Below are 26,025 nucleotides of genomic sequence, written 5' to 3'. Positions count from 1 at the left end.
TTTTCATGTGTCTATTAGCCATTTGTATGTCTTCTTTGGAGAAGTGTCTGTTCATGTCTTCTGCCCATTTTTTGATGTGATTATTTGTTTTGTGTGTGTTGAGTTTGAGGAGTTCCTTATAGATCTTGGATATCAGCCTATTGTCTGTACTGTCATTTGCGAATATCTTCTCCCATTCCACGTGTTGCCTCTTCATTTTTTTTTTTGACTGTTTCCTTTGCTGTGCAGAAGTCTTTCATCTTGATCTTGATGAAGTCCCAGAAGTTCACTTTTACTTGTTTCCTTTGCCTTGGAGAAATATCTTGAAAGAAGTTGCTATGGCTGATATCCAAGAGGTTACTGCCTATGTTCTCCTCTAGGATTCTGATGGATTCCTGTCTCACATTGAGGTCTTTTGTCCATTTCAAGTTTATCTTTGTGTATCATGTAAGAGAATGGTCAAGTTTCATTCTTCTACACACAGCTGTCCAAATTTCCCAGCGCCACTGTTTTTTTTTTTTTCCACTGTATTTTTTCTCCTGCTTTGTCAAAGAGTATTTGACCATAGAGTTGAGGGTCCATACCTGGGATCTCCACTCTATTCCACTGGTCTATGTGTCTATTTTTGTGCAAGTACCATTCTGTCTTGGTGATCACAGCTTTGTAGTAAGGCTTGAAATCAGACAACATGATGCCCCCAATTTTGCTTTTATTTTTGAACATTTCCTTAGTATTTCGGGGTCTCTTCTGATTCCATACAAATTTTAGGATTGCTTGTTCCAGCTCTTTGAAAAATGCTGGTGAAATTTTGATCAGAATGACATTGAAAGTGTAGATTGCTCTAAGCAGTAGAGACAGTTTAACAATGTTTATTCTGATCCATGAGCATGGAATGGTCTTCCATCTTTTTGTGTCTTCTTCAATTTCTTTCATGAGTGTTCTGTAGTTCCTTGAGTACAGATCCTTTGCCTCTTTGGTTAGGTTTACTCCCAGGTATCTTATGGTTCTTGGTGCTATAGTAAATGGAATCAATTCTCTAATTTCCCTTTCTATATTTTCATTGTTAATGTATAAGAAAGTAACTGATTTCTTTTTTTTTCTTTTCCAATTTATTTATTTTCAGAAAAACAGTATTCATTATTTTTTCACCACACCCAGTGCTCCATGAAAGCTGTGCCCTCTATAATACCCACCACCTGGTACCCCAACCTCCCACCCCCCCGCCACTTCAAACCCCTCAGACTGTTTTTCAGAGTCCATAGTCTCTCATGGTTCATCTGATTTCTGTACATTGATTTCACATTACTGAATTGCTATTTGAGTTCTAGTAGATTGCAGGTGGAGTATTTTGGGTTTTACATACAAAGTATCATGTAATCTGTGAAGAGAGAGAGTTTGACTTCTTCATTGACAATTTGTTTTATTTTTTAAAGATTTTATTAATATATTTGACGGAGAGAGAGAGATCACAAGTAGACAGAGAAGCAAGCAGAGAGGGTGGAGGAAACAGGCTCCACACAGAGCAGAGAGCCTGACATGAGGCTCAATCCCAGGACCCTGAGATCATGACCTGAGCTGAAGGCAGAGGTTTAATGTATTGAGCCACCTAGGTGCCCTTTCATTGACAATATGAATACCATTTATGTCTCTTTGTTTTCTGATTCCTATTGCTAGGATTTTTAATACTATGTTGAACAGTGGTGAGAGTGACCATCCTTGTCGTGTTCCTGATCTCAAAGGGAAAGCTGTCAGCTTTTCCCCATTGAGGATGATATTCACTGTGAGGTTTTCATAGATAGATTTTATGAAGTTAAGGAATGTTCCCTCTATCCCTATACTTTGAAGCATTTTAATTAGGAATGGATGCTGGATTTTGTCTAATGTTTTTTCTGCATCCATTGAGAGGACCATGTGGTTCTTCTTTCTTGCCTATTGATTTATTCTATCACATTGATTGTTTTGTGAATGTTGCACCACACTTGCGTTCCAGGGATAGATCCCACCTGGTCATGATAGATAATCTTTTTCATGTACTGTTGGATCCTATTAGTGAAGATCTTGTTGAGAATTTTGGCATCCATATTCATCAGGGATATTGGTCTGAAATTCTACTTTTTGGTGGGGTCTTTGCCTGGTTTGGGGATCAGGGTAATGCTGGTTTCATAGAAAGAGTCTGGAAGTTTTCCATCTGTTTCTACTTTTTGAAACAGCTTCAGGACAATAGGTATTATTTCTTCTTTGAAAGTTTGGTAGAATTCTCCAGGGAATCCATCAGGTCCTGGGCTCTTGTTTTGGGGTACGTTTTTGATTACTGCTTTAATCTAGTTACTAGTCTATTCAGGTTGTCAGTTTCTTCTTGTTTCAGTCTTGGAAGTTTATGGATTTCCAGGAATGCATCCATTTCATCTAGGCTGCTTAAACTATTGGCATGTAACTGTTGGTAAGAATTTCTGATGATTGTTTCTATTTCCTTGGTGTTAGTCATGATGTCTCCCCTTTCATTCATAATTTTATTAATTTGTGTCCTTTCTCTTTTCTTTTGGATTAGTCTGGTTGGTGGTTTATTGATCTTATTGATTCTTTCAAAAAACCAGCTTGTAGTTTCTTTCATGCATTTTAATGTATCTCTAGTTTATTTTTATTTCATTGATTTCACTCTGTTTTTCATTATTTCCCTTCTTGTATGTGAAGTTGGCTTAATTTGTTCTTGATTCTCCAATTCTTTAACATGTAAAGACAGCTGCTGTATTCTTCAATATTTCTGAGGGAGGCTTAGATAGCTATGTATTTCCCCCTTAATACTGCCTTTGCTGTATTGCATAGGTTTTGGACAAAAGTGTCTTCATTCTCATTGGTTTCCATGAGTTGTTTAAGTCCTTCTTTGATTTCCTGGTTGATCGAAACATTCTTAAGCCAGGTGGCCTTTAGCTTACAGTTGCTTGAATTCCTTCTGAACTTTTTCTTCTGGTTGAGTTCCAGTTTCAAAGCATTGTGGTCTGAGAATATGAAGAGAATAATCTCTATCTTTTTTGTATCAGTTGAATTTTGATTTGTGAACCAGTATGTGGTCTATTCTGGAGAAAGTTCCATGTGCACTTGAGAAGAATGAGTATTCTGTTGTTTTAGGGTGGAATGTTCCCTATATATCTATGAGGTTTATCTGGTCCAATGTGTCATTCAATGCTCTTGTTACTTTGTTGATTTTCTGCTTGAATGATCTGAGAGTGGTGTGTTAAGATCCCCTACTATCAATGTATTCATATTAATGTGTCTCTTTATCTTGATTAACAGTTGTCTTATGTTGTTGGCTGCTCCCATATTGGGGGCACAAATATTTACAATTGTTAGATATTCTTGGTGGATAGACCCTTTAAGAAAGATGTACTGTCCTTCTGTATCTCCAACTATAGCCTTTATTTTAAAATCTAATTTATCTGATATGAGAATCACTACCCCAGCCTTCTTTTGAGGTCTATTGGCATGAAAGATACTTCTCCATCACTTCACTTTCAGTTGGATTTATCCTTAGTTTCAAAATGGGTCTCTTGTACACAACATATGGACGGATCCTGTCATTTTATCCAATCTGCAACCTTGTGCCATTTTATGGGAGTGTTTAGGTCATTCATGTTGAGAGTGATTATTGAGAGATATGTTTTTATTGACATCGTGTTGCCTGTGAAACCTTTGTTTCTATAGATTGTCTCCAGAAACTTCTGTTCAATGACACTCTTGGGTTCTTTCTTCTCTTATAGAATCCCCCTTAATATTTCTTGTAGTGCCGGCTTGGTGGTCACATACTCTTTTAAACCTTACCAGTCTTGGAAGCTATCTCTCCATCCATTTTGAATGTCAGCCTTGCTGGATAAAGTATTCTTGGCTGCATGTTCTTTTTCGTTTAGTGCCCTGAATACTTCTTGCCAGCCCTTTATGGCTTGCCAGGTTTCTGTGGACAGGTCTGATGTTATTCTGATGGACCTTCCTCTGTACATAAAGAATCTCTTTGCCCTAAGCTGCTTTCAAGAGCTCCTATTTAAAATCGTGATTCATCATTTTCACAATCGGGTGTCTTGAGGTCTTTCTAGATTCTATGATCTTGGGGGGGTGACCTTTCTGCCTCTAGCACATGAACACTGGTTCTATTCCCCAGATTGGAAAATTTTGATGGAGAATTTATTCAACTCTATCCTGCAGTCTTCTTTCTTTCTCCTCCCCCTCAGGGATTCCAATAATTCTGATGTTGTAATGTTTCATTGTGTCATTTATTTCCCTAATTCTGTTTTCATGGCTTCTAAGCTGTTTGTTCCAGGCCTCCTCCTGATCCCCTTTTTCTCTATCAGTTTGTCCTCTTGATCACTGATTCTATCTTCTGCCTCAGTTACTCTAGTTGCTAGAGAATTTAGATTAGATTGGGATTCATTGGTAACATTGTTAACATCTTTTTTTAAAGATTTTATTTGTTTATTTGACAGAGATCACAAGCAGGCAGAGAGATGGGCAGAGAGAGAGAGGGAGGGAAGCAGGCCCCTTGCTGAGCAGAGAGCCCAATGTGGGGCTTGATCCCAGGACCCTGGGATCATGACCTGAGCCAAAGGCAGAAGCTTTAACCCAATGAGCCACCCAGGTGCCCCAGAATTGCTAACATCTTCCCTGGTGGCTTTCACTTCTGCCCTAATTGATTCCATGTTGTCATTAATGGTTTTCTCCAACCTAGCCATTGCCCTCAATTCCCTTTCCATACTGTTTATGTCCATATCCAATAGTTCTGTGGCACAGGGCCCAATCTCTGAATTTTTCCTCTGTTGGGCATTCCTCCTCCTAGTCATTTTGGTGAGAGATGGCTGAAGGGATGTGTAGCTGAATGTATCAACCATGATCCAGGCAGAGTGCCCCTGGAACACTTCTGAGCAATCAGGAGTCCCCACCAAAAAGAAGGAAAAAAGAAAAAAAAGAGAGAGATAGGAAGAGACAGACTGAGGGGGAAAAAAAAAGAAAAGAAAGAGAAAAAAAAGACCCACTCAGAATGCGTCCCAAAGTTAAAATTTAGAAGGTATGCAAACAAAAACAGACAAACAAGAAGACTGACAAAAATAAATGACAAGGAAAAAAAAAGAAGAACCCAGCCAAAAGGCACCCCAAGTATAAGATTTATATATTACCAGAACAAAAACAAATATGCAGAAACACAGATAGATGAAAATGATGGGAGGGTGGTTATAAATCCTCAGTGTGGGTGAGGAAGGTTATTTTAATTCTTCCTGGGTGTATCTTGATATCTTTGTTTAAATGACTCAACTTTCCCGAAATAAAGGGGGATTAAAACTGGTTTATATATAGGGGTAGACTTGATTGGGGAAAGAGGATTACCTTGAAGCTTATCTCTGTAAGAATATTACAAAAATAGAAAAGCAAAAGAAAAACACGGACATATGTATCAGGAAAGTTCAAGTTAAAAGGTTATTATAGAGTGTGTTGTACTGAACCTCTCGTTTTGATGGTAAACAGGTTAAAAATTATTAAAAATTTAAAAGAACAAGAATAGTTGGAAGGAATTAAAAATAAAAATTGTATCTATGAAGTATACAGGTTTTAGGGCCATACCAGGAGTTTAATATTTTCTTTTCCCCTGGTAATGGGGTTTTATAGTTTTATGGGGACCCTGTGGTGGTTGTCCTCTTGTGTTTTTGTTTTTGTTTTTGTTTTTGGATGGTTTTCTGGGGGAGGGGCAGTTTTTTTCAGGCAGTCTTGCTAGAGTTGAGTCCTCCTGCCTCTTATTAAGTGGCTGGTCTCTGAGGAAACCAGTTTTTTGGGCTTTTGTTCTCTGGAGGGTTGTTTTGTTTTGTTTTGTTTTCCCCTTGGTGGATTTTGGCTGTTCTTTGGAGGTTTAGAGGAAAGCAAACTGCACCCAGACCTCAGTCTCAGAGAGAAAGCTCAGTCTGTTCCCCTCTGGCTGGTCCAGAGCACATAAACTCCTCCTCTGCCACCTCCCACCAGTAGCACATGTCTCCAGCCACAGGGGGTCTCAGGAGCTCCTGCTTGTCTCTGTATCAGACTGTTACTAAAGCCACAAGCAATATTAGTCCAGAGAGCTGCTTCCAGTGGTTGTCTTTGCCCCAGCTCTCTGGGCAGGTCCAGCCCACTGGAGAGATCTCAACCAGAGAAGTGCACAGAGACTTTCACTTTGGCCCAGGCTGGGAGTGTTCAGATTCTTGCCAGTCCTAGAAAGCACTGGCTAGCACCCACACTGACCTCTCTCAGGGGAGGGTGTGGAGCATGACTCAGACGCTGGTTGTGTTGTGCATGTGCAGAGTGCAAAAGGCTGTGGATCTAGAGAGCCCCGGCTGTCATCCACACCAGATGCTCTCATGTGCATGCTAGTAGCTCAGGGACCATGGCCTGGATGCTTTGGAGCACTCTCTTTGGCATGGCATCAGCGGTGGCCACCCTGGGTCTGTGGGTTTGAGCTCGTGCTCCCGTAACTGTCTGATTCCACCAGTTTCCCCTTAATATATTTTTCTCTTTTTGAGTGCTTTTGATCAGACTCCAAGTTAATGCTGGCCCTCAATCACAGGGCACTCTCATATTGGGGTATTACGTTCCAATGGGTCAATTATGGTGGCTCCCTACCCCTTTTGTTTATTCTCCAATATCAGTCTGACATTCCTACTCCACTTTACCTGTCCACTGGATTGTCTTCTGCCCCCTGTAAAGATCTAGAAGTGTATAATCCTACATCTCAGGCTGATTTCATGGGTGTTCAGTGCTCTGGTAGATAATCATTTCACTTTAAGTGACCAGTTGAACCAGCATCTCCTACTCCTTTGCCAAAGCCCCCCTCCCCCCAAAAAATCATTTATTGTCTTCTTAATTTTGATGATTCTAACTGATGCAAGGTGGTGTCTCAATGTGGTTTTTTTTTCCAATTTATTTATTTTCAGAAAAACATTATTCATTATTTTTTCACCACAACCAGTGCTCCATGCAAGCCATGCCCTCTATAATACCCACCACCTGGTACCCCAACCTCCCACCCCCCCGCCACTTCAAACCCCTCAGATTGACTCTTTATCTTGATTAACAGTTTTCTTAAGTAATTGGCTGCTCCCATATTGGGAGCATAGATACTTACAATTGTTAGATCATCTTGGTGGATAGTCCCTTTGAGGATTATGTAGTGTCCTTCTGTATTTCTGACTACAGTCTTTAGTTTGAAGTCCAGTTTATCTGATATGAGAATCGCTACCCCAGCCTTCTTTTGAGGCCCATTGGCATGAAAGATACTTCTCCATCCCTTCACTTTCAGTCTGCATGTATCTTTAGGTTCAAAATGGGTCTCTTGTAGACAACATATGGATGGGTCCTGTCGTTTTATCCAATCTGCAACCCTGTGCCATTTTATGGGTGCATTTAGGCCATTCACATTGAGAGTGATTATTGATAGATACGTTTTTATTGACATCGAGTTACCTTTGAAGTCTTTCTTTCTGTAGACTGTCTCTATATTTCTGTTCAATGCTATTCTTGGGATTTTTCCTCTTTTATAGAACCCCCCTTAATATTTCCTGCAGTGTTGGCTTGGTGGTTGCATAGTCTTTTAAGCCTTGCCGGTCTTGGAAACTCTTTATCTCTCCACCCATTTTGAATGTCAGTCTTGCTGGATAAAGTATTCTTGGCTGCATGTTCTTCTCATTTAGTGCCCTGAATATATCTTGCCAGCGTCTTCTGGCTTGCCAGGTCTCTGTGGACAGGTCTGACGTTATTCTGATGGGCTTCCCTCTGTAAGTAAGGGGCCTCGTTGCCCTGGCGGCTTTCAAGAGATTATACCTACAATTATAATTCCTCAATTTGACTATCAGGTGTCGTGATGTTTTTTTGGAGTGTATAAGCTTGGGTGGAGACCGTTCAGCCTCTAGTACATAAACGCTGGTTTCATTCGCGAGATTCGGAAAGTTTTCATGAAGGACTTGTTCCACTATATCTTTTTTTTTTAAATTATTATTTATTTATATTTTCAGAAAAACAGTATTCATTATTTTTTCACCACACCCAGTGCTCCATGCAAGCCGTGCCCTCTATAATACCCACCACCTGGTACCCCAACCTCCCACCCCCCAGCCACTTCATACCCCTCAGATTGTTTTTCAGAGTCCATAGTCTCTCATGGTTCACCTCCCCTTCCAATTTACCCAAATTCCCTACTCCTCTCTAACACCCCTTGTCCTCCATGCTATTTGTTATGCTCCACAAATAAGTGAAACCATATGATAATTGACTCTCTCTGCTTGACTGATTTCACTCAGCATAATCTCTTCCAGTCCCGTCCATGTTGCTACAAAAGTTGGGTATTCATCCTTTCTGATGGAGGCATAATACTCCATAGTGTACGTGGACCACATCTTCCTTATGCATTCATCCGTTGAAGGGCATCTTGGTTCTTTCCATAGTTTGGCGACCGTTGCCATTGCTGCTATAAACATTGGGGTACAGATGGCCCTTCTTTTCACGACATCTGTGTCTTTGGGGTAAATACCCAGGAGTGCAATTACAGGGTCATAGGGAAGCTCTATTTTTAATTTCTTGAGGAATCTCCACACTGTTCTCCAAAGAGGCTGCACCAACTTGCATTCCCACCAACAGTGGAAGAGGGTTCCCCTTTCTCCACATCCCCTCCAACATATGTTGTTTCCTGTTTTGTTAATTTTGGCCATTCTAACTGGTATAAGGTGATATCTCAATGTGGTTTTAATTTGAATCTCCCTGAGGGCTAATGATGATGAGCATTTTTTCATGTGTCTGATAGCCATTTGTATGTCTTGATTGGAGAAGTGTCTGTTCATATCTTCTGCCCATTTTTTGATGTGTTTGCCTGTTTCATGTGGGTAGAGTTTGAGGAGTTCATTATAGATCCTGGATATCAACCTTTTGTCTGTACTGTCATTTGCAAATATTTTCTCCCATTCCGTGGGTTGCCTCTTTGTTTCTTTGACTGTTTCCTTTGCTGTGCAGAAGCTTTTGATTTTGATGAAGTCCCAGAAGTTTATTTTTGCTTTTGTTTCCTTTGCCTTTGGAGACGTATCTTGAAAGAAGTTGCTGTGGCTGATTACAAAGAGATTTCTGCCTATGTTCTCCTCTAAGATTCTGATGGATTCCTGTCTCACATTGAGGTCTTTTATCCATTTTGAGTTTATCTTTGTGTACGGTGTAAGAGAATGGTCGAGTTTCATTCTTCTACATATAGCTGTCCAGTTTTCCCAGCACCATTTATTGAAGAGACTGTCTTTTTTCCACTGTATATTTTTTCCTGTTTTGTCAAAGATTAATTGACCATAGAGTTGAGGGTCCATATCAGGGCTCTCTACTCTGTTCCACTGGTCTATGTGTCTGTTTTTATGCCAGTACCATGCTGTCTTGGTGATCACAGCTTTGTAATAAAGCTTGAAATCAGGTAAGGTGATGCCGCCAGCTTTATTTTTGTTTTTCAACATTTCCTTAGCGATTCGGGGTCTCTTCTGATTCCATACAAATTTTAGGATTATTTGCTCCAGCTCTTTGAAGAATGCCGGTGGAATTTTGATCGGAATGGCATTAAAAGTATAGATTGCTCTAGGCAGTATAGACATTTTAACAATGTTTATTCTTCCGATCCAAGAGCATGGAATGGTCTTCCATCTATTTGTGTCTTCTTCAATTTCTTTCATGAGTGTTCTGTAGTTCCTCAAGTACAGATCCTTTACCTCTTTAGTTGGGTTTATTCCCAGGTATCTTATGGTTCCTGGTGCTATAGTAAATGGAATTGATTCTCTAATTTCCCTTTCTGTATTTTCATTGTTAGTGTATAAGAAAGCCACTGATTTCTGCACATTGACTTTGTATCCTGCAACGTTGCTGAATTGCTGTATGAGTTCTAGTAGTTTGGGGGTGGAGTCTTTTGGGTTTTCCATATAAAGAATCATGTCATCTGCGAAGAGAGAGAGTTTGACTTCTTCATTACCAATTTGGATACCTTTTATTTCTCTCTGTTGTCTGATTGCTGTTGCTAGGACTTCTAATACTATGTTGACAAGAGGGGTGAAAGTGGGCATCCTTGTCTTGTTCCTGATCTCAATGGGAAGGCTGCAAGCTTTTTCCCATTGAGGATGATATTTGCTGTGGGTCTTTCATAGATAGATTTGATGAGGTTCAGGAATGTTCCCTCTATCCCTATACTTTGAAGCGTTTTAATCAGGAACGGATGCTGGATTTTCTCAAATGCTTTTTCTGCATCAATTGAGAGGACCATGTGGTTCTTCTCTCTTCTCATATTAATTTGTTGTATCACATTGATTGATTTGCGAATGTTGAACCATCCTTGTAGCCCAGGGATGAATCCCACCTGATCATGGTGAATAATCTTTTTAATGTGCTGTTGGATCCTGTTGGCTAGGATCTTGTTGAGAATCTTAGCATCCATATTCATCAGTGAAATTGGTCTGAAATTCTCCTTTTTGGTAGGGTCCTTGCCTGGTTTGGGGATCAGGGTAATGCTGGCTTCATAGAAAGAGTCTGGAAGTTTTCCTTCTGCTTCAATTTTTTGAAACAGCTTCAGGAGAATAGGGGTTATTTCTTCTTGGAAGGTTTGGTAGAATTCCCCAGGGAATCCGTCAGGTCCTGGGCTCTTGTTTTTTGGGAGATTTTTGATCACTGCTTCAATCTCGTTATTAGATATCGATCTATTCAGGTTGTCGATTTCTTCCTGGTTCAATTTGGGGAGTTTATATTTTTCCAGGAATGCATCCATTTCATCTAGGTTGCTAAGCTTATTGGCATATAACTGTTCGTAATAACTTCTGATGATTGTTTCTATTTCCTTGGTGTTAGTTGTGATCTCTCCCCTTTCATTCATAATTTTATGAATTTGGGATTTCTCTCTTTTCTTTTGGATTAGTGTAGCCAGTGGCTTATCGATCTTATTGATTCTTTCAAAAAACCAGCTTCTAGTTTCATTGATACGTTCTACTGTATCTCTGGTTTCTCCCTCATTGATCTCAGCTCTAATCTTGATGATTTCCCTTCTTATGTGTGGAGTTGGTTTGATTTGTTGTTGATCCTCCAGTTCTTTAAAGTGTAGAGACAGCTGGTGTGTTCTGGATTTTTCAATTTTTTGAGCAAGGTTGGATGGCTATATATTTTCCCCTTAGGACCGCCTTTGCTGTATCCCATAGGTTTTGGACCGAAGTGTCTTCATTCTCATTGGTTTCCATGAGTTGTTTCAGTTCTTCTTTGATCTCCTGGTTGATCCAAGCATTCTTAAGCAAGGTGGTCTTTAGCTTCCAGGTGTTTGAGTTCCTTCTGAACTTTTCCTTGTGATTGAGCTCCAGTTTCAAAGCATTGTGATCTGAGAATATGCAGGGAATCATCTCAGTCTTTTGGTATCGGCTGAGTCCTGATTTGTGACCCAGTATGTGGTCTATTCTGGAGAAGGTTCTGTGTGCACTTGAGAAGAATGAGTATTCTGCTGTTTTAGGGTGGAATGTTCTGTATATATCTATGAGGTCCATCTGGTCCAATGTGTCATTTAATGCTCTTGTTTCTTTATTGATTTTCTGCTTCGATGATCTGTCTAATTCTGAAAGAGGCGTCTTAAGATCTCCTACGATTAGTGTATTCATATCAATATGACTCTTTATCTTGATTAACAGTTTTCTTAAGTAATTGGCTGCTCCCATATTGGGAGCATAGATATTTACAATTGTTAGATCATCTTGGTGGATAGTCCCTTTAAGGATTATGTAGTGTCCTTCTGTATCTCTGACTACAGTCTTTAGTTTGAAGTCTAATTTATCTGATATGAGAATCGCTACCCCAGCCTTCTTTTGAGTCCCATTGGCATGAAAGATGCTTCTCCACCCCTTCACTTTCAGTCTGCGTGTATCTTTAGGTTCAAAATGGGTCTCTTGTAGACAGCATATGGATGGGTCCTGTCGTTTTATCCAATCTGCAACCCTGTGCCATTTTATGGGTGCATTTAGGCCATTCACATTGAGAGTGATTATTGATAGATACGTTTTTATTGACATCGAGTTACCTTTGAAGTCTTTCTTTCTGTAGACTGTCTCTATATTTCTGTTCAATGCTATTCTTGGGATTTTTCCTCTTTTATAGAACCCCCCTTAATATTTCCTGCAGTGTCGGCTTGGTGGTTGCATAGTCTTTTAAGCCTTGCCGGTCTTGGAAACTCTTTATCTCTCCATCCATTTTGAATGTCAGTCTTGCTGGATAAAGTATTCTTGGCTGCATGTTCTTCTCATTTAGTGCCCTGAATATATCTTGCCAGCCTCTTCTGGCTTGCCAGGTCTCTGTGGACAGGTCTGACGTTATTCTGATGGGCTTCCCTCTGTAAGTAAGGGGCCTCTTTGCCCTGGCGTCTTTCAAGAGATTATACCTACAATTATAATTCCTCAATTTCTCTATCAGGTGTCGTGATGTTTTTTTGGAGTGTATAATCTTGGGTGGAGACCGTTCAGCCTCTAGTACATGAACGCTGGTTTCATTCACGAGATTCGGAAAGTTTTCATGAAGGACTTGTTCCACGATATCTTCTAGACTTCTTTCTTTCTCCTCCCCTCAGGAATTCCAATAATACTGATGTTGGAACGCTTCATGGCATCATTTATTTCCCTGATTCTGCTTTTGTGGGATCTAAGCTGTTTGTTCCAGGCTTCCTCCTGATCCTTTCTCTCTGTTTGTCTTCCAGATCACTAATTCTATCTTCTGTCTCAGTTACCCTAGCTTTGAAAGAGTTTAGATTAGATTGGAACTCATTGAGAGCATTGTGAACCTCCTCCCTGGTAGCTTTAAGCTCCGCTCTAACATTGTGAACATCCTGTCTGGTCGCTTTCAGTTCGGCCCTAATCAATTCTGTTTGGTCATCCATGGCTTTCTCCAACCTAGCTATTGCCTGGATAATTGTTAGCCTGAATTCTCTTTCCGACATATTGTCTACGTTGATAGCCGTTAGATCTGTTGCAGAAGGTCCATCCTCTGTATTTTTCTTCTGTTGGGCATTCCTCCTTCTAGTCATTTTGGTGGGAGAAGACTGAACCGATGTAGCTGGATGTATCAACTCTAGTGCAGTCAAGGTGCACCCTGGAACACTTCTGAGCAATCAGGATTCCCCACCCAAACGAGAGACAAAAGAAAAGAAAAAGAGGAAAAGAAGAAAAACAAAAACAAAAAAGAAAAAAAGAGAGAGAGAGAGGGTGTCAGGAAAGAAAGGGGAGATGAAAGAGAAGGTTTAGCCCAGATGGGCCCCAAGGTAAGATTTATGAAGTAGACAAACAAAAAGAGATAAAAAGACCGATACAATTATATGGCAAGAGAAAAAAAGAAAAAAAAATATATATATATGCAAATAAAGAAAGAACCTCGTCAAAAAGAACCACAGGTGTAAAATTTATATGCTATCAGGACAAACACAAAAAACACAGAAACACTGGTGGAAAAAGATGGGAGAGTTCTTATAAATTCTCAGTGTGTGTGAGGAAGGTTGTTTTGATTCTTCGTGGATGTATCTTGATATCTTTGTTAAAGGACTCAACTTTCCTAAGATAAAGGGGATTAAAAATTGGTTTACCTATAGGGGTAGTATTGATTGGGAAAAAGGGATTACTTTGAAGTTAACTCTATATGAATATTAGAGGATAAAAATAAAAAGGAATATACTAGACTAAACTAAAATAATTTTTTTTAAAAAGGGAATTCAAAAAATAAAAATGCAAAAGAAAACCATAGGTGTATGTATCAAAAAGTTCAGGTTAGAAAGGTATTATGGAATTTGATGTACTGTACAGCTCGCTGTGATGGTAAATAGGTTTAAATAATTACCTATGCGTAAAAAAAATAAGAAAATAAATAAATAAAATAAAATAAAAAATAAAAAAATATGAACCGGAATAGTGGAAACGAGTGAACAATACAAGTTTTCCTATGAAGTAGTGGTGGTTCTCTTGTAGTCCTTTTTTTTTTTCTTGGTTTGTTTGTTTTCTGGGGGAGGGGCCTGCCATGTGGGTTGTCAGTCAATGATGTTTCCTGAGTTGAGTCCCCCCGCCCCCCTCAAGGGGGTGGGCTCTGGGGAAACTGGTTTTTTTCAGGCTTTTGTTCTCTGGCGGTTTTTTTGCTTGTTCACTTTTTTCCCTCTCACCTTGACCGCCTTTGATGGTTTTTGTAGTATTAGAAGAAATCAAACCGCACCCTGATCTCTGTCTCAGAGAGAAGCCTCAGTCTGGGTGCAGAAGCTGAATAAATTCCCCCTTGGCCGCTGGCAGCACAGGTTCCAAGGTGCAGACCCTGGGGGCGTGGATCTTCTGCTCGTCCCCAAAGCCAAGGCAGTGGCGGCAGTCTGGGAGCTCCCGACCGCCAGAGATGTTCCAAGCAGCGGTCCCACACTGAGATTTTGCCGCCGGCCCGGGCTGGGAGTGCCCGGCTTGCCCGCACCTCTTTTCATAGGCGGCTATGGGTCGGGCGCGCGTCTGGGGCACTGAGAACGGGGCGCGGGTCCGTCAGCCCCAGGCTGGGCTTTTGCGCGCCTCTGTCTGGGGAATAGTTTCGCGCGCGCGCGTGCGCGGCTTAGCCTTTGAAACAATGGCGCGGGTCAAGGAGCGCCCGCCGGGCCTCAGTAATTCAGGGGGGAGTGAGGGACCTGCGCCTATCTCGAGCTTTGTGGTAGGGCTAGCGCGCGTTCCGCAGACTGGCGCGGCTCCCATCCCCTCACAGGAGCCAGAACCCACGCGCTCTGGGGCGCGCTGGTTGCTTAGGGACCAGCAGCGGTTTCTCCGCCGCACTCTCTCTGCCTCAGTACCGGGGAGGCCGTCTGGGATCGGGGACTTAAGCCCCTATCCCTAGCCACCCCGATTACCACAATTTGCCCCCGCGATCCTTTGCTCTTTTGGAGTGCTTTCAACCAGTCTCCGAATTACTGCTGGTCCCCAGACGCAGGGCGCTCTTGCTTGGATTGGGGTATTACTTTCCCACCGGTCGCCACTGGTGGCTCCCTCCCCCTTTTGTTTATCTTCTGATATCAGTCCGCAGTTCCCATTCCGCTTTACCTGCCCACTGGCGTCTTCTGCCCCTGTAGAGATCCAGATGTGTATAATTCTGATCTCAGGCTGATTTCATGGGTGATCGGAGTTCTTTGGTAGGTAATCAGCTCACTTTGGGGTACTGGCTGAAAAGACGCCTCTTCCTACTACCCCGCCATCTTGTCCCCCCCTCCACTATATCTTCTAGACTTCTTTCTTTCTCCTCCCCTTCAGGAATTCCAATAATTCTGACGTTGGAATGCTTCATGGCATCATTTATTTCCCTGATTCTGTTTTCATGGTTTCTAAGCTGTTTGTTCCAGGCTTCCTCCTGATCCTTTCTCTCTATCTGTTTGTCTTCCAGATCACTAATTCTATCTTCTGTCTCAGTTACCCTAGCTTTGAAAGAGTTTAGATTAGATTGGAACTCATTGAGAGCATTGTGAACCTCCTCCCTGGTAGCTTTAAGCTCCGCCCTAACATTGTGAACATCCTGTCTGGTCGCTTTCAGCTCGGCCCTAATCAATTCTGTTTGGTCATCCATGGCTTTCTCCAACCTAGCTATTGCCTGGATAATTGTTAGCCTGAATTCTCTTTCCGACATATTGTCTATGTTGATAGCCGTTAGATCTGTTGCAGAAGGTCCATCCTCTGTATTTTTCTTCTGTTGGGCATTCCTCCTCCTAGTCATTTTGGTGGGAGAAGACTGAACAGATGTAGCTGGATGTATCAACTCTGGTGCAGTCAAGGTGCACCCTGGAACACTTCTGAGCAATCAGGATTCCCCACCCAAATGAGAGACAAAAGAAAAGAAAAAGAAAAAGAAAAGAAGAAAAAGAAAAAGAGAAAAAGAGAGAGAGAGAGGGTGTCAGGAAAGAAAGGGGAGATGAAAAAGTCGGTTTAGCCCAGATGGGCCCCAAGGTAAGATTTATAAAGTAGACAAACAAAAAAAGAGATAAAAAGACTGATACAAGTATATGGCAAGAGAAAAAAAAATATATATATATATATGCAAGTAAAGAAAGAACCTCGTCAAAAAGAACCACAAGTGTAAAATTTATATGCTATCAGGACAAACACAAAAAACACGGAAACACTGGTGGAAGAAGATGGGAGAGTTCTTATAAATTCTCAGTGTGTGCAAGGAAGGTTGTTTTGATTCTTCGTGGATGTATCTTGATATCTTTGTTAAAGGACTCAACTTTCCTAAGATAAAGGGGATTAAAAATTGGTTTACCTATAGGGGTAGTATTGATTGGGGAAAGGAGATTATTTTGAATTTAACTCTATATGAATATTAGAAGATAAAAATAAAAAGGAATAAACTAGACTAAACTAAACTAAAATTTTATAAAAGGAATTAAAAAAATAAAAATGCAAAAGAAAAACATAGGTGTATGTATCAAAAAGTTCAGGTTAGAAAGGTATTATGGAATTTGGTGTACTGTACAGCTCGCTGTGATGGTAAATAGGTTAAAAAAATTACCTATGTGTAAAAATATATATATATATGAACCGGAATAGTGGAAACGAGTGAACAATACAAGTTTTCCTATGAAGTTGTGGTTGTTCTCTTGTAGTCCTTTTTTTTTTCTTTCTTGGTTTGTTTTCTGGGGGAGGGGCCTGCCACGTGGGTTGTCAGTCAATGATGTTTCCTGAGTTGAGTCCCCCCGCCCCCCTCAAGGGGGTGGGCTCTGGGGAAACTGGTTTTTCTTCAGGCTTTCAGGCATAAAAAGCGGGTTTTTATGCTTGTTCACTTTTTTTCCTCTCACCTTGACCGCCTTTGATGGTTTTTGCAGTAATAGAAGAAATCAAACCGCACCCTGATCTCCCTCTCAAGAGAGAAGCCTCAGTCTGGGTGTAGAAGCTGAATAAATTCCCCCTTGGCCGCTGGCAGAGCAGGTTCCAAGTTGCAGACCCTGGGGGCACAGGATCTTTTGCTCGTACCCAAAGCCAAGGCAGTGGCAGCTGTCTGGGAGCTCCCGACTGCCAGAGAGGTTCCAAGCAGCAGTCGCGCACTGAGATTTTGCCGCTGGCCCGGGCTGGGAGTGCCTGGCTTGCGCGCACCTCTTTTCATAGGTGGCTATGGGTCGGGCGCGCGTCTGGGGCACTAACAATGGGGCGCTGGTCCGTAAGCCCCAGGCTGGGCTTTTGGGCGCCTCTGTCATGGGAAGAATTTCGGGCGCGTGGCTTAGGTTTTGGAACAATGGCGCGGGTCAAAGAGCGCTGTCTGGGCCTTTGTAACTCAGGGGAGCATGAGGGACATGGGCGCGTATCTCGAGCTCTGTGGTAGGGCTAGCGCATGTTCTGCAGACCCGCCCGGCTCCCATCCCCTCACAGGAGCCAGAACCCACCCATTCTCGGGCGCGCTGGCGGCTTAGGGACCGAGAGCGGTTTCTCCACTGCACTCTCTCTGCCTCAGCGCTGGGGAGGCTGTCTGGGACCAGGGACTTAAGCCCCTGTCCCTAGCCGCCCCGATTCCCACAATTTGCCCCCGCGATCCTTTGCTCTTTTGGAGTGCTTTCAACCAGTCTCCAAGTTAATGCTGGTCCCCAGACGCAGGGCACTCTCGCTCGGATTGGGGTATTAGTTTCCAACCGGTCACCTCTGGTGGCTCCCTCCCCCTTTTGTTTATCTTCCGATATCAGTCCGCAGTTCCCTTTCCGCTTTACCTGCCCACTGGCGTCTTCTGCCCCTGTAGAGATCCAGACGTGTATAATTCTGATCTCAGGCTGATTTCATGGGTGATTGGAGTTCTTGGGTAGGTAATCAGCTTACTTTGGGGTACAGGCTGAAAAGGCGCCTCTTCCTACTACCCCGCCATCTTGTCCGATATCTCAATGTGGTTTTGATTTGAATCATCCTGACAGCTAAAGATGAACATTTTTTCATGTGTCTGCTAGCCATTTATATGTCTTCTTTGGAGAAGTGTCTGTTCATGTCTTCTGCTCATTTTTTGATGTGATTATCTGTTTTGTGTGTGTTGAGTTTGAGGAGTTCTTTATAGATCTTGGATATCAGCCCTTTGTCTGTACTGTCATTTGCAAATACCTTCTCCCATTCCGTGGGTTGCCTCTTTGTTTTGAGTGTTTCCTTTGCTGTGCAGAAGGCTTTGATCTTGATGAAGTCCTAAAAGTTCATTTTCACTTTTGTTTCCTTTGCCTTTGGAGGCATGTGTTGAAAGAAGTTGCTGTGGCTAAAGAAATAGACTCTTAACTATAGAGAACAAACTGATGGTTACCAGAAGGGAGGTGGGTGAGGGAATGGATTAAATAGGTGTTGGGAATTAAGGAGTGCAGTTTTTGTGATTTCAACACGTGTTATATGTAAGTATTGAATCATGATATTGTACATCTAAAACTAATATTACACTGTATGTAACTGGAATTTAAACAAAAACTTTTTAAAAAAGGGTAAAAAGAACCATATTATCATTTCAGTAGATGCAGAAAAAGTATTTGACAAGGTACAACACCCATTCATCATAAAAACCCTCAACCAAGTAGCTTTAGAGGGAATATATCTCTAATTATTAAAGGCCATGTATGAAAACTACACTGCTAACATGATCCTCAATGGGGGAAAACTGAGAGCTTTCCCCCTAAGGATAGGAACAAGACATGTATGTCCACTATTATTCAACGTAATACTAGAAGTTGTAGCCACAGCAATCAGACAATAAAAAGAAGTAAATGGCCTCCCAATAAATAAGGAAGAAGTAAATTTTCACTATTTGCAGATGACATGATACTCTAGATAGAAATCCTGAAAACTCTCAAAAAGTGCTAGATTGATAAGTGAATTCGGAAATGTTGTAGGATACAAAATCAGTGTACAGAAATCTATCGCATTCCTATACACCCATAATGAAGCAGGAGAAAGAGAGATTAAGAAAAGAGTCCTATTTACACTTGCACCAAAAACAATAAGGCACCTAGGAACAAACCTAACCAAAGAGATAAAAGATCTATAGTCTGAAAACTATAGAACACTTATGAAAGAAATTGAGAAAGACACAAAGACACATACTCATGGATTGGAAGAACAAATATTTTTAAGAAGTTTATGCTACTCAAAGCAATCTACACATTAAATGCAATCCTTATCAAAATACAAACAGCATTTTTCAGAGAGCTAGACCAAACAATCCTAAAATTTGTATGGAACCACAAAATATCCTGAAAATCAAAGCAATCTTGAAAACTGAAAACAAGGCTGAGGGCATCACATTTCTGGATTTCAAGTTGTGTTATAAAGCTGTAGTAAATAAAACAATATGGTGCCGGCACAAAAATAGACACATAAATCAACATAGCAGAATAGAAAATCCAGAAGTAAACTCACAATTACATATGGTCAATTACTCTTCAATAAAGCAAAAAGAATATCTAATGGAAAAAAAGGCAGTCTCTTCAATAAATGGTGCTGGGAAAATTAGACAGCCACATGCAGAAGAATAAAACTGGACCATTGCCTTACAAAATAAAAGAAAATGAATTCAAAATAGGTGGAAAACTTAAATGTGAAACAGGAATCCATCAGAATTCTTGAGGAGAACACTGGAAGAAACCTCTCTGACTTATGCAACTCAACACCCAGAAAATGAATAATCCAATTAAAAAATGGCAGGACAGGGCGCCTGGGTGGCTCAGTGGGTTAAGCCGCTGCCTTCAGCTCAGGTCATGATCTCAGGGTCCTGGGATCAAGTCCCGCATCGGGCTCTCTGCTCAGCAGGGAGCCTGCTTCCTCCTCTCTCTCTCTGCCTGCCTCTCTGCCTACTTGTGATCCCTCTCTCTGTCAAATAAATAAATAAAATCTTTTAAAAAAATGGCAGGACACATGAACAGACATTCTTTCAAAGAAGACATACAAATGGCCAACAGATACATGAAAGATGTTCAACATGACTCATCCTCAGGGAAACACAAATCAAAACTACAATGAGATATTACTTCATACCTGTCATAATGGCTAAAAAAATGCAAGAAACAAGTGTTGGTGAGGACATGGAGGAAAAGGAACTCTTGTGCACTTCTGGTAGGAATGTAAACTTATGCAGTCACTATGGAAAACAGTATGAAATTTCCTCAAAAAGTTAAAAATAGGACTACCCTATCATCCAGTAATCATGCTACTGGGTGTTTTCCCCCAATAATACAAAAACAAAACAAAACAGCACAAAAACTCTAATTCAAAGAGATACATGCACCTGTATGTTTATAGCTATTTACAATAGCCAGGATGTGGAAGCAGCCCTAGTGTTAGTGCCCATAGATTGATGAGTGGATAAAGAAAATGTGACATATATACATATATATATACATATATATATACACATACATACATATCTGTATATATACACACACACAGACATACATACACACATATATATGTATATAATGGATATACATATATATGTGTATATATATGGATAAACATAATGGATATATGTATATCATATATATATATATATGTATGTGTGTGTGTGTGAGTGTATACACACACAATGGAATACTATTCAGCCATAAGAAAGAATGAAATCTAGTACACAAGAAAGTGATACAACATTGTATGTTAATTGAAATTAAAATAAAAACTTAAAAAGTAAGTATTTATACAAAAAAAAAGAAATCTTGCCATTTGTAATGACATGGATGGAGCTAGACAGTATAATGTTAAGTTATAAAATTCAGCCAGAGAAAGACAAATATCATATAGTTTCACTCTTATGTGGATTTTAAGAAACAAAAAAGACCTTCAAAAGAGAAAAAAAAGAGAGAGAGAGTTAGACAAACCAGAAAAACCCTCTATGTATAGGGAACACATTAATGGTTACCAGAAGGAAGATGGGTGGTGTGGATGGGTGAATAGGTGATGAGGAATAAGGATTGCAATTGTCTTAATGAGCACTGAGTGATGCATGGAATTTTGGAATCACTGTGTTTTACACCTGAAACTAATATAACACTGTATGTTAACTACACTGGAATTAAAATATAACAAAAAGATGTTTTAATTTTATATTCCTTTAACAATGAAGGAAAAATCAAATATAGCAATTAATTTATAATAATGTATCTAATGAGATTATTTGTTTTTATACCAAAGCAGTTGTAAAGTATAAATTTTAGTACTTCTTTATGAAAGAAGGGGCCCACAAAGGCAAACATGTCTAAGGTCCACAAAAGTCATGATGCAGCCCTAATGTCAGTAGGATTGCTACATTTGCTTACAACAGTATATGAAGCTAGCTTTTTTTTTTCCTGAAGCTAGCTTTTTATAGCATTTGAGAACAAAAAGACCCTAGTTCTTTGAATATCAGCTGTTTGCATGAGGTGCCAAGTAAGCAAGAATGCTGGTCCGAATTGTTTTGTGGATCTATCTGTAAGCTTCTGAACAGGGTCCCAACTTCATCTGAGAGTGGATCCTGGCCCTGCTCAAGCCCAGCTTGTAAACTGTCTTTCCTCAGCAATTAAGAAGCCAAAAGGAAAGGGGGTCGGTGCTCAACATGCTACAGCTTTGTTTTTTTCCTTAGTTGTGGCTTTCCTTCAGGCAGAAGGCAAAAATGTAACTCCCACAGAGTGATGCTTTACCCTCCTCCTGACAGACATATCCTCAGCATACTGCTCTGTTTTCTTCAGCAGCCAAAAGCTGCTGCTTCCTCCAAAGGGCAAATCAGTCAACAAGAATGGTAGGGTTATCAGTGCTATTTCCCACTCTTCATGGTAGTTTTTTAATATCATTGAATGTCATTGAATCCAGTTCTTTCACTTTATGGAAAACTGAAGTCTAAAGGAGAAGGTGACTTGCCTGAGTTCACAATCCAAATTTGTGTCATAGCCAGGAATAGAAACCACTTTCTCTCTAAGGGCAAATAACATATGCATTTAGTACCAACTTTTGTATTTGTAATATGAGGATAATGTTGTTAATTTCCAAAGATGGTTTCTACTGTGTGGCATATAATCTATATTTTGACAGATCAAGATATCCTACGCAAACTGGAGAAAGAAAAGATTCTTGTCTTCACACCATCCCGAAGGGTCCAGGGCAGGAGAGTTGTCTGTTATGATGACCGGTTCATAGTCAAATTGGCTTTCGATTCTGATGGCATCATTGTATCTAATGATAACTACCGAGACCTTCAAGTTGAAAAGCCAGAATGGAAGAAGTTTATAGAGGAGCGGTTGCTGATGTATTCTTTTGTGAATGACAAGTACGTTGTTTTCAATAGGCTCTGAATAGACTAAATCCAAGTTGCACTAGGAATAGATTATTTCATTTCAATAAACATTTACTGAACACTTACTGTGTACTGTGTATTATGCTGATTGCCATAGGGATAAGAGGTTGAATAAGAAATAGGACTCACCCTTAAAAGAGGCTCAAAGTGTAGTGGAGAAGAGAAAGAAAAAGAGACACAATATGTTGTGATAAGCAGTATGGTTAGAGTTTTTAAAGTTGCTTTGTCTACATGAAATGATAGGAAAAAGCCTCAAACGGGAGATGACATTTGATATGAAGTTTACAAACAGAAGAAAGGGGACTACTGGGTGTTATAGGTAAAGAGAACATCATAAATAAAGCTATAAAGATGTGAAAGTGAGTCTCATGTTGGGGAGCTACCAGGAATGCCAGTATGGTTGAAACATATAATTCACAGAAGAATGATACACTGGAAAAATCATCTTGTGTGTGTGTGTGTGTGTGTGCGCGCGCGCACGTGTGCGCATGTGTGTGTGTGTTCAAGTGAGAATGGAGGGAAGAACTGCTGTCCTAGTTTAAGGCAGAAAGGGCAGTTAGAAGGCTGTGACAATAGTATAGGCAAGGAGTACTGGGGGTCTGAACTCCTGAAGTGGGGGTGGGGATGGAAAGGAAGGTATTTACCTCTTGCTTGTTTGATTTCAGATTTATGCCTCCAGATGATCCTTTAGGACGCCATGGCCCAAATCTTGAAAATTTCTTGAGAAAGAGACCTGTTGTTCCGGAGCATAAGAAGCAACCATGCCCTTATGGTGAGTACCTATGTGCAAAACTGAGTTCTATACTAAGGAAAACACAAGGACTTATATGCATACTTACTTCTCAAAGGTTTCCCTTTTGAATGGAAAAATCTTATCTTTTCCACTTCCTGGGAGTTTAAGTCTGTGACCTTATGTATTCTCCATTAGGCATTTAAAGAAACATCTTATAAACCACATCAGGGAAAGGTAACTAGAATTGAAGGAAAGATTAGCTGTCACTTGTTTAAATAATGCATGCGTCCTCGCTGCCTCCATCCTGACCAGTGTTACTGGAGGTAGGAAAATACAGAAACCCACATGGGCTATGGAAGCAGAAAGGGCAAAGCCAAATTGGATTTGGCCACAGGAAGGACGTATCTCTCAAGCAGGTGATTGCACTCTCTGTCAACTAATAATACTCTTTTCTTCAGTTCTGTATTTTCCAGTTTGCCTTCAAACTTCATTTTCATTTGCTCTTTTAAAATATAGTTTTCTAGAGTGCTTTCATGATCTTAAACAAGTCCCTCTGACACAAAGTTTGTAAGCCTAACAGTGCAACATAGGCTGCCTGGTCTGAGGCTACTTTGCATGTTCACTCTTTTTGGATAATCATTTGTTTATGGGATGTCTTGGGTTTTTTCTTTTTATCAATTAACATTTATTTAAATTATATAGTATTTTCATGTTCATTTATCATCATTTAATCTTCACAATGACCATATAATATAGGCATAATTATGAACATTTTTAACAGAATAGGAAATTGAGGCTCAAAAGGTAAAGTCACTTATTAAGGTCACATGGCTAGTAAGCGACAAAGCTGGAATTGAAACACAGGTCTGACTGGCTTCCAAGCCTATGCTTTTTGCATTGTACTATGTTGCCTGCTGCTATCCTACACCACCACAGCATGCAGGTTATGCCTAGGCAAAGCTGTGAATTACAGGAATATGAAATCTGTTCAACTGCTCAGTTCTTAGCTTTTACACTGTAGTTTCCTCTCCAGCTTTCCACTTCTTCCCTCTCCCCTCACAGTGTGTGATGCCTCCTTGATGTTGTCCTACCTCTCTCATCTTCGTGGACAGTTAATTTTCTTCTTTAAGCCCAAACACTAAAACTCTTACTTGAGTAACCAGATTCTTACAACAGTTTCTGACAGATTTATACCAGTATGAGAGAGAGTCTTACCCCAAGGCATTATTTTTCAGGCAAAAAATGCACCTATGGCCACAAGTGCAAATACTACCATCCGGAGCGGGCCAACCAACCACAGCGTTCGGTGGCTGATGAGCTCCGCATCAGTGCCAAACTGTCCACAGTGAAAACCGTGAGTGAAGGCACCCTGGGCAAGTGCGGCACAGGGATATCTAGTGCCAAAGGTGAGACAACCTCAGAAGTCAAATGTGTGGCCCCCAAGCGCCAATCAGATCCCAGCATCCGGTCCATGGCTGTGGAGCCTGAGGAATGGGTGTCCATTGCCCGTAAGCCTGAGGCCAGCTCTGTCCCCTCACTTGTGACTGCCCTAAGTGTCCCCACAATCCCACCCCCCAAAAGCCATGCAGTGAGTGCACTCAACACCCGTTCAGCCAGCAGCCCAGTGCCAGGATCCTCTCATTTTCCCCACCAGAAGGCCTCACTGGAGCACATGGCCAGCATGCAGTACCCCCCGATCCTGGTTACCAACAGCCATGGGACCCCTATTAGCTATGCTGACCAGTATTCTAAGTTTGAGTCCTTGGGGGACCATGGCTACTATTCAGTGTTAGGCGACTTCTCCAAACTGAACATCAATAGCATGCATAATCGAGAGTACTACATGGCTGAAGCAGACCGAGGGGTATATGCCCGAAATCCCAGCCTCTGTCCTGACAACCGTATGAGCCATACCAGGAATGACAACTATTCCTCTTACAACAATCTATACTTGGCTGTAGCTGATAGTCATCCTGAAGGCAGTTTGAAGCTGCATCGCTCCGCATCTCAGAACCGTCTTCAGCCTTTTCCTCATGGTTACCATGACGCCTTAACGCGAGCACAGAGCTATGGCCCAGAGGATTCTAAACAAGCCCCCCACAAGCAGTCAGTTTCCCACTTAGTTTTGCAAACCCAGCACCCAGCAACTGGAGCCTGCTCCAGCTGTCCTGGAGACTACCCTATGCCTCCCAATATCCATCCTGGGGCAACCCCTCAGCCAGGACGTGCCCTTGTAATGACTCGGATGGACAGCATTTCTGACTCCCGCCTCTATGAGAGCAACCCCATGAGGCAAAGACGACCTCCTCTGTGCCGGGAACAACATGCCAGCTGGGATCCATTGCCCTGTGTAACTGATTCCTATGGCTACCACTCCTATCCCTTGAGTAACAACCTCATGCAACCATGCTATGAGCCAGTCATGGTACGGAGCGTGCCTGAAAAAATGGAACAGCTTTGGAGGAATCCTTGGGTTGGAATGTGCAATGATAACAGGGAGCATATGATCCCAGAGCACCAGTATCAGACTTATAAGAACCTCTGCAATATTTTCCCTTCAAACATTGTTCTTGCAGTGATGGAGAAGAATCCCCACACAGCAGATGCCCAACAACTGGCAGCTTTGATTGTTTCTAAGCTTAGGGCTGCTCGTTGACATGACATAGGACTTATTCCTTTATACAAAAATAAATATTAATATTAATAATGTACTCATACTATGATAATAGTAACAAACAATTTTGTGTTGCGCTTTACAAGTTACAATGTTTATGTTATTTGAAGCGCAAAACAACACTGTATGGTAAATCTTACTAATGTCTTATTTTCTAGAAAAGGAAACTAAATCTCACTGAGATTAAGTTACTTGCCAAGATCACACTGCTAGCAAGTGACCAAACCAGGACTCATACTCGAGTCCTCTGACTCCAAGTCCCATGCTTTTTTGCACGGCACCATGCAATGGAGGACAAAACTCAGGGGAAGAGGTCTAAATACAAGAAACTCCCAAGAGA

The 26,025-nt window shown here is 41.1% G+C and overlaps 1 protein-coding gene across 1 annotated transcript in view; it reads left to right on the top strand.

Moving 5' to 3' along the window:
- ZC3H12B (zinc finger CCCH-type containing 12B) overlaps positions 1-25,667 on the top strand; it is a 219,965-nt gene extending 194,298 nt beyond the window's left edge. Inside the window, exons 4-6 of the mRNA XM_044234379.1 lie at positions 22,017-22,251; positions 22,944-23,050; positions 24,247-25,667. Coding sequence (XP_044090314.1) covers positions 22,017-22,251; positions 22,944-23,050; positions 24,247-25,667 — 1,763 coding nt within the window. The remainder of the gene's footprint in view (positions 1-22,016; positions 22,252-22,943; positions 23,051-24,246) is intronic.
- Positions 25,668-26,025: the final 358 nt, after the last annotated feature.

This window comes from Neovison vison, chromosome X (genome assembly GCF_020171115.1).
Source record: "Neovison vison isolate M4711 chromosome X, ASM_NN_V1, whole genome shotgun sequence".
Classification (NCBI taxonomy): domain Eukaryota; kingdom Metazoa; phylum Chordata; class Mammalia; order Carnivora; family Mustelidae; genus Neogale; species Neogale vison.
The sequence above is the reverse complement of the archived record's forward strand: the minus strand, read 5'-3'. Positions and strand labels throughout refer to the sequence as shown.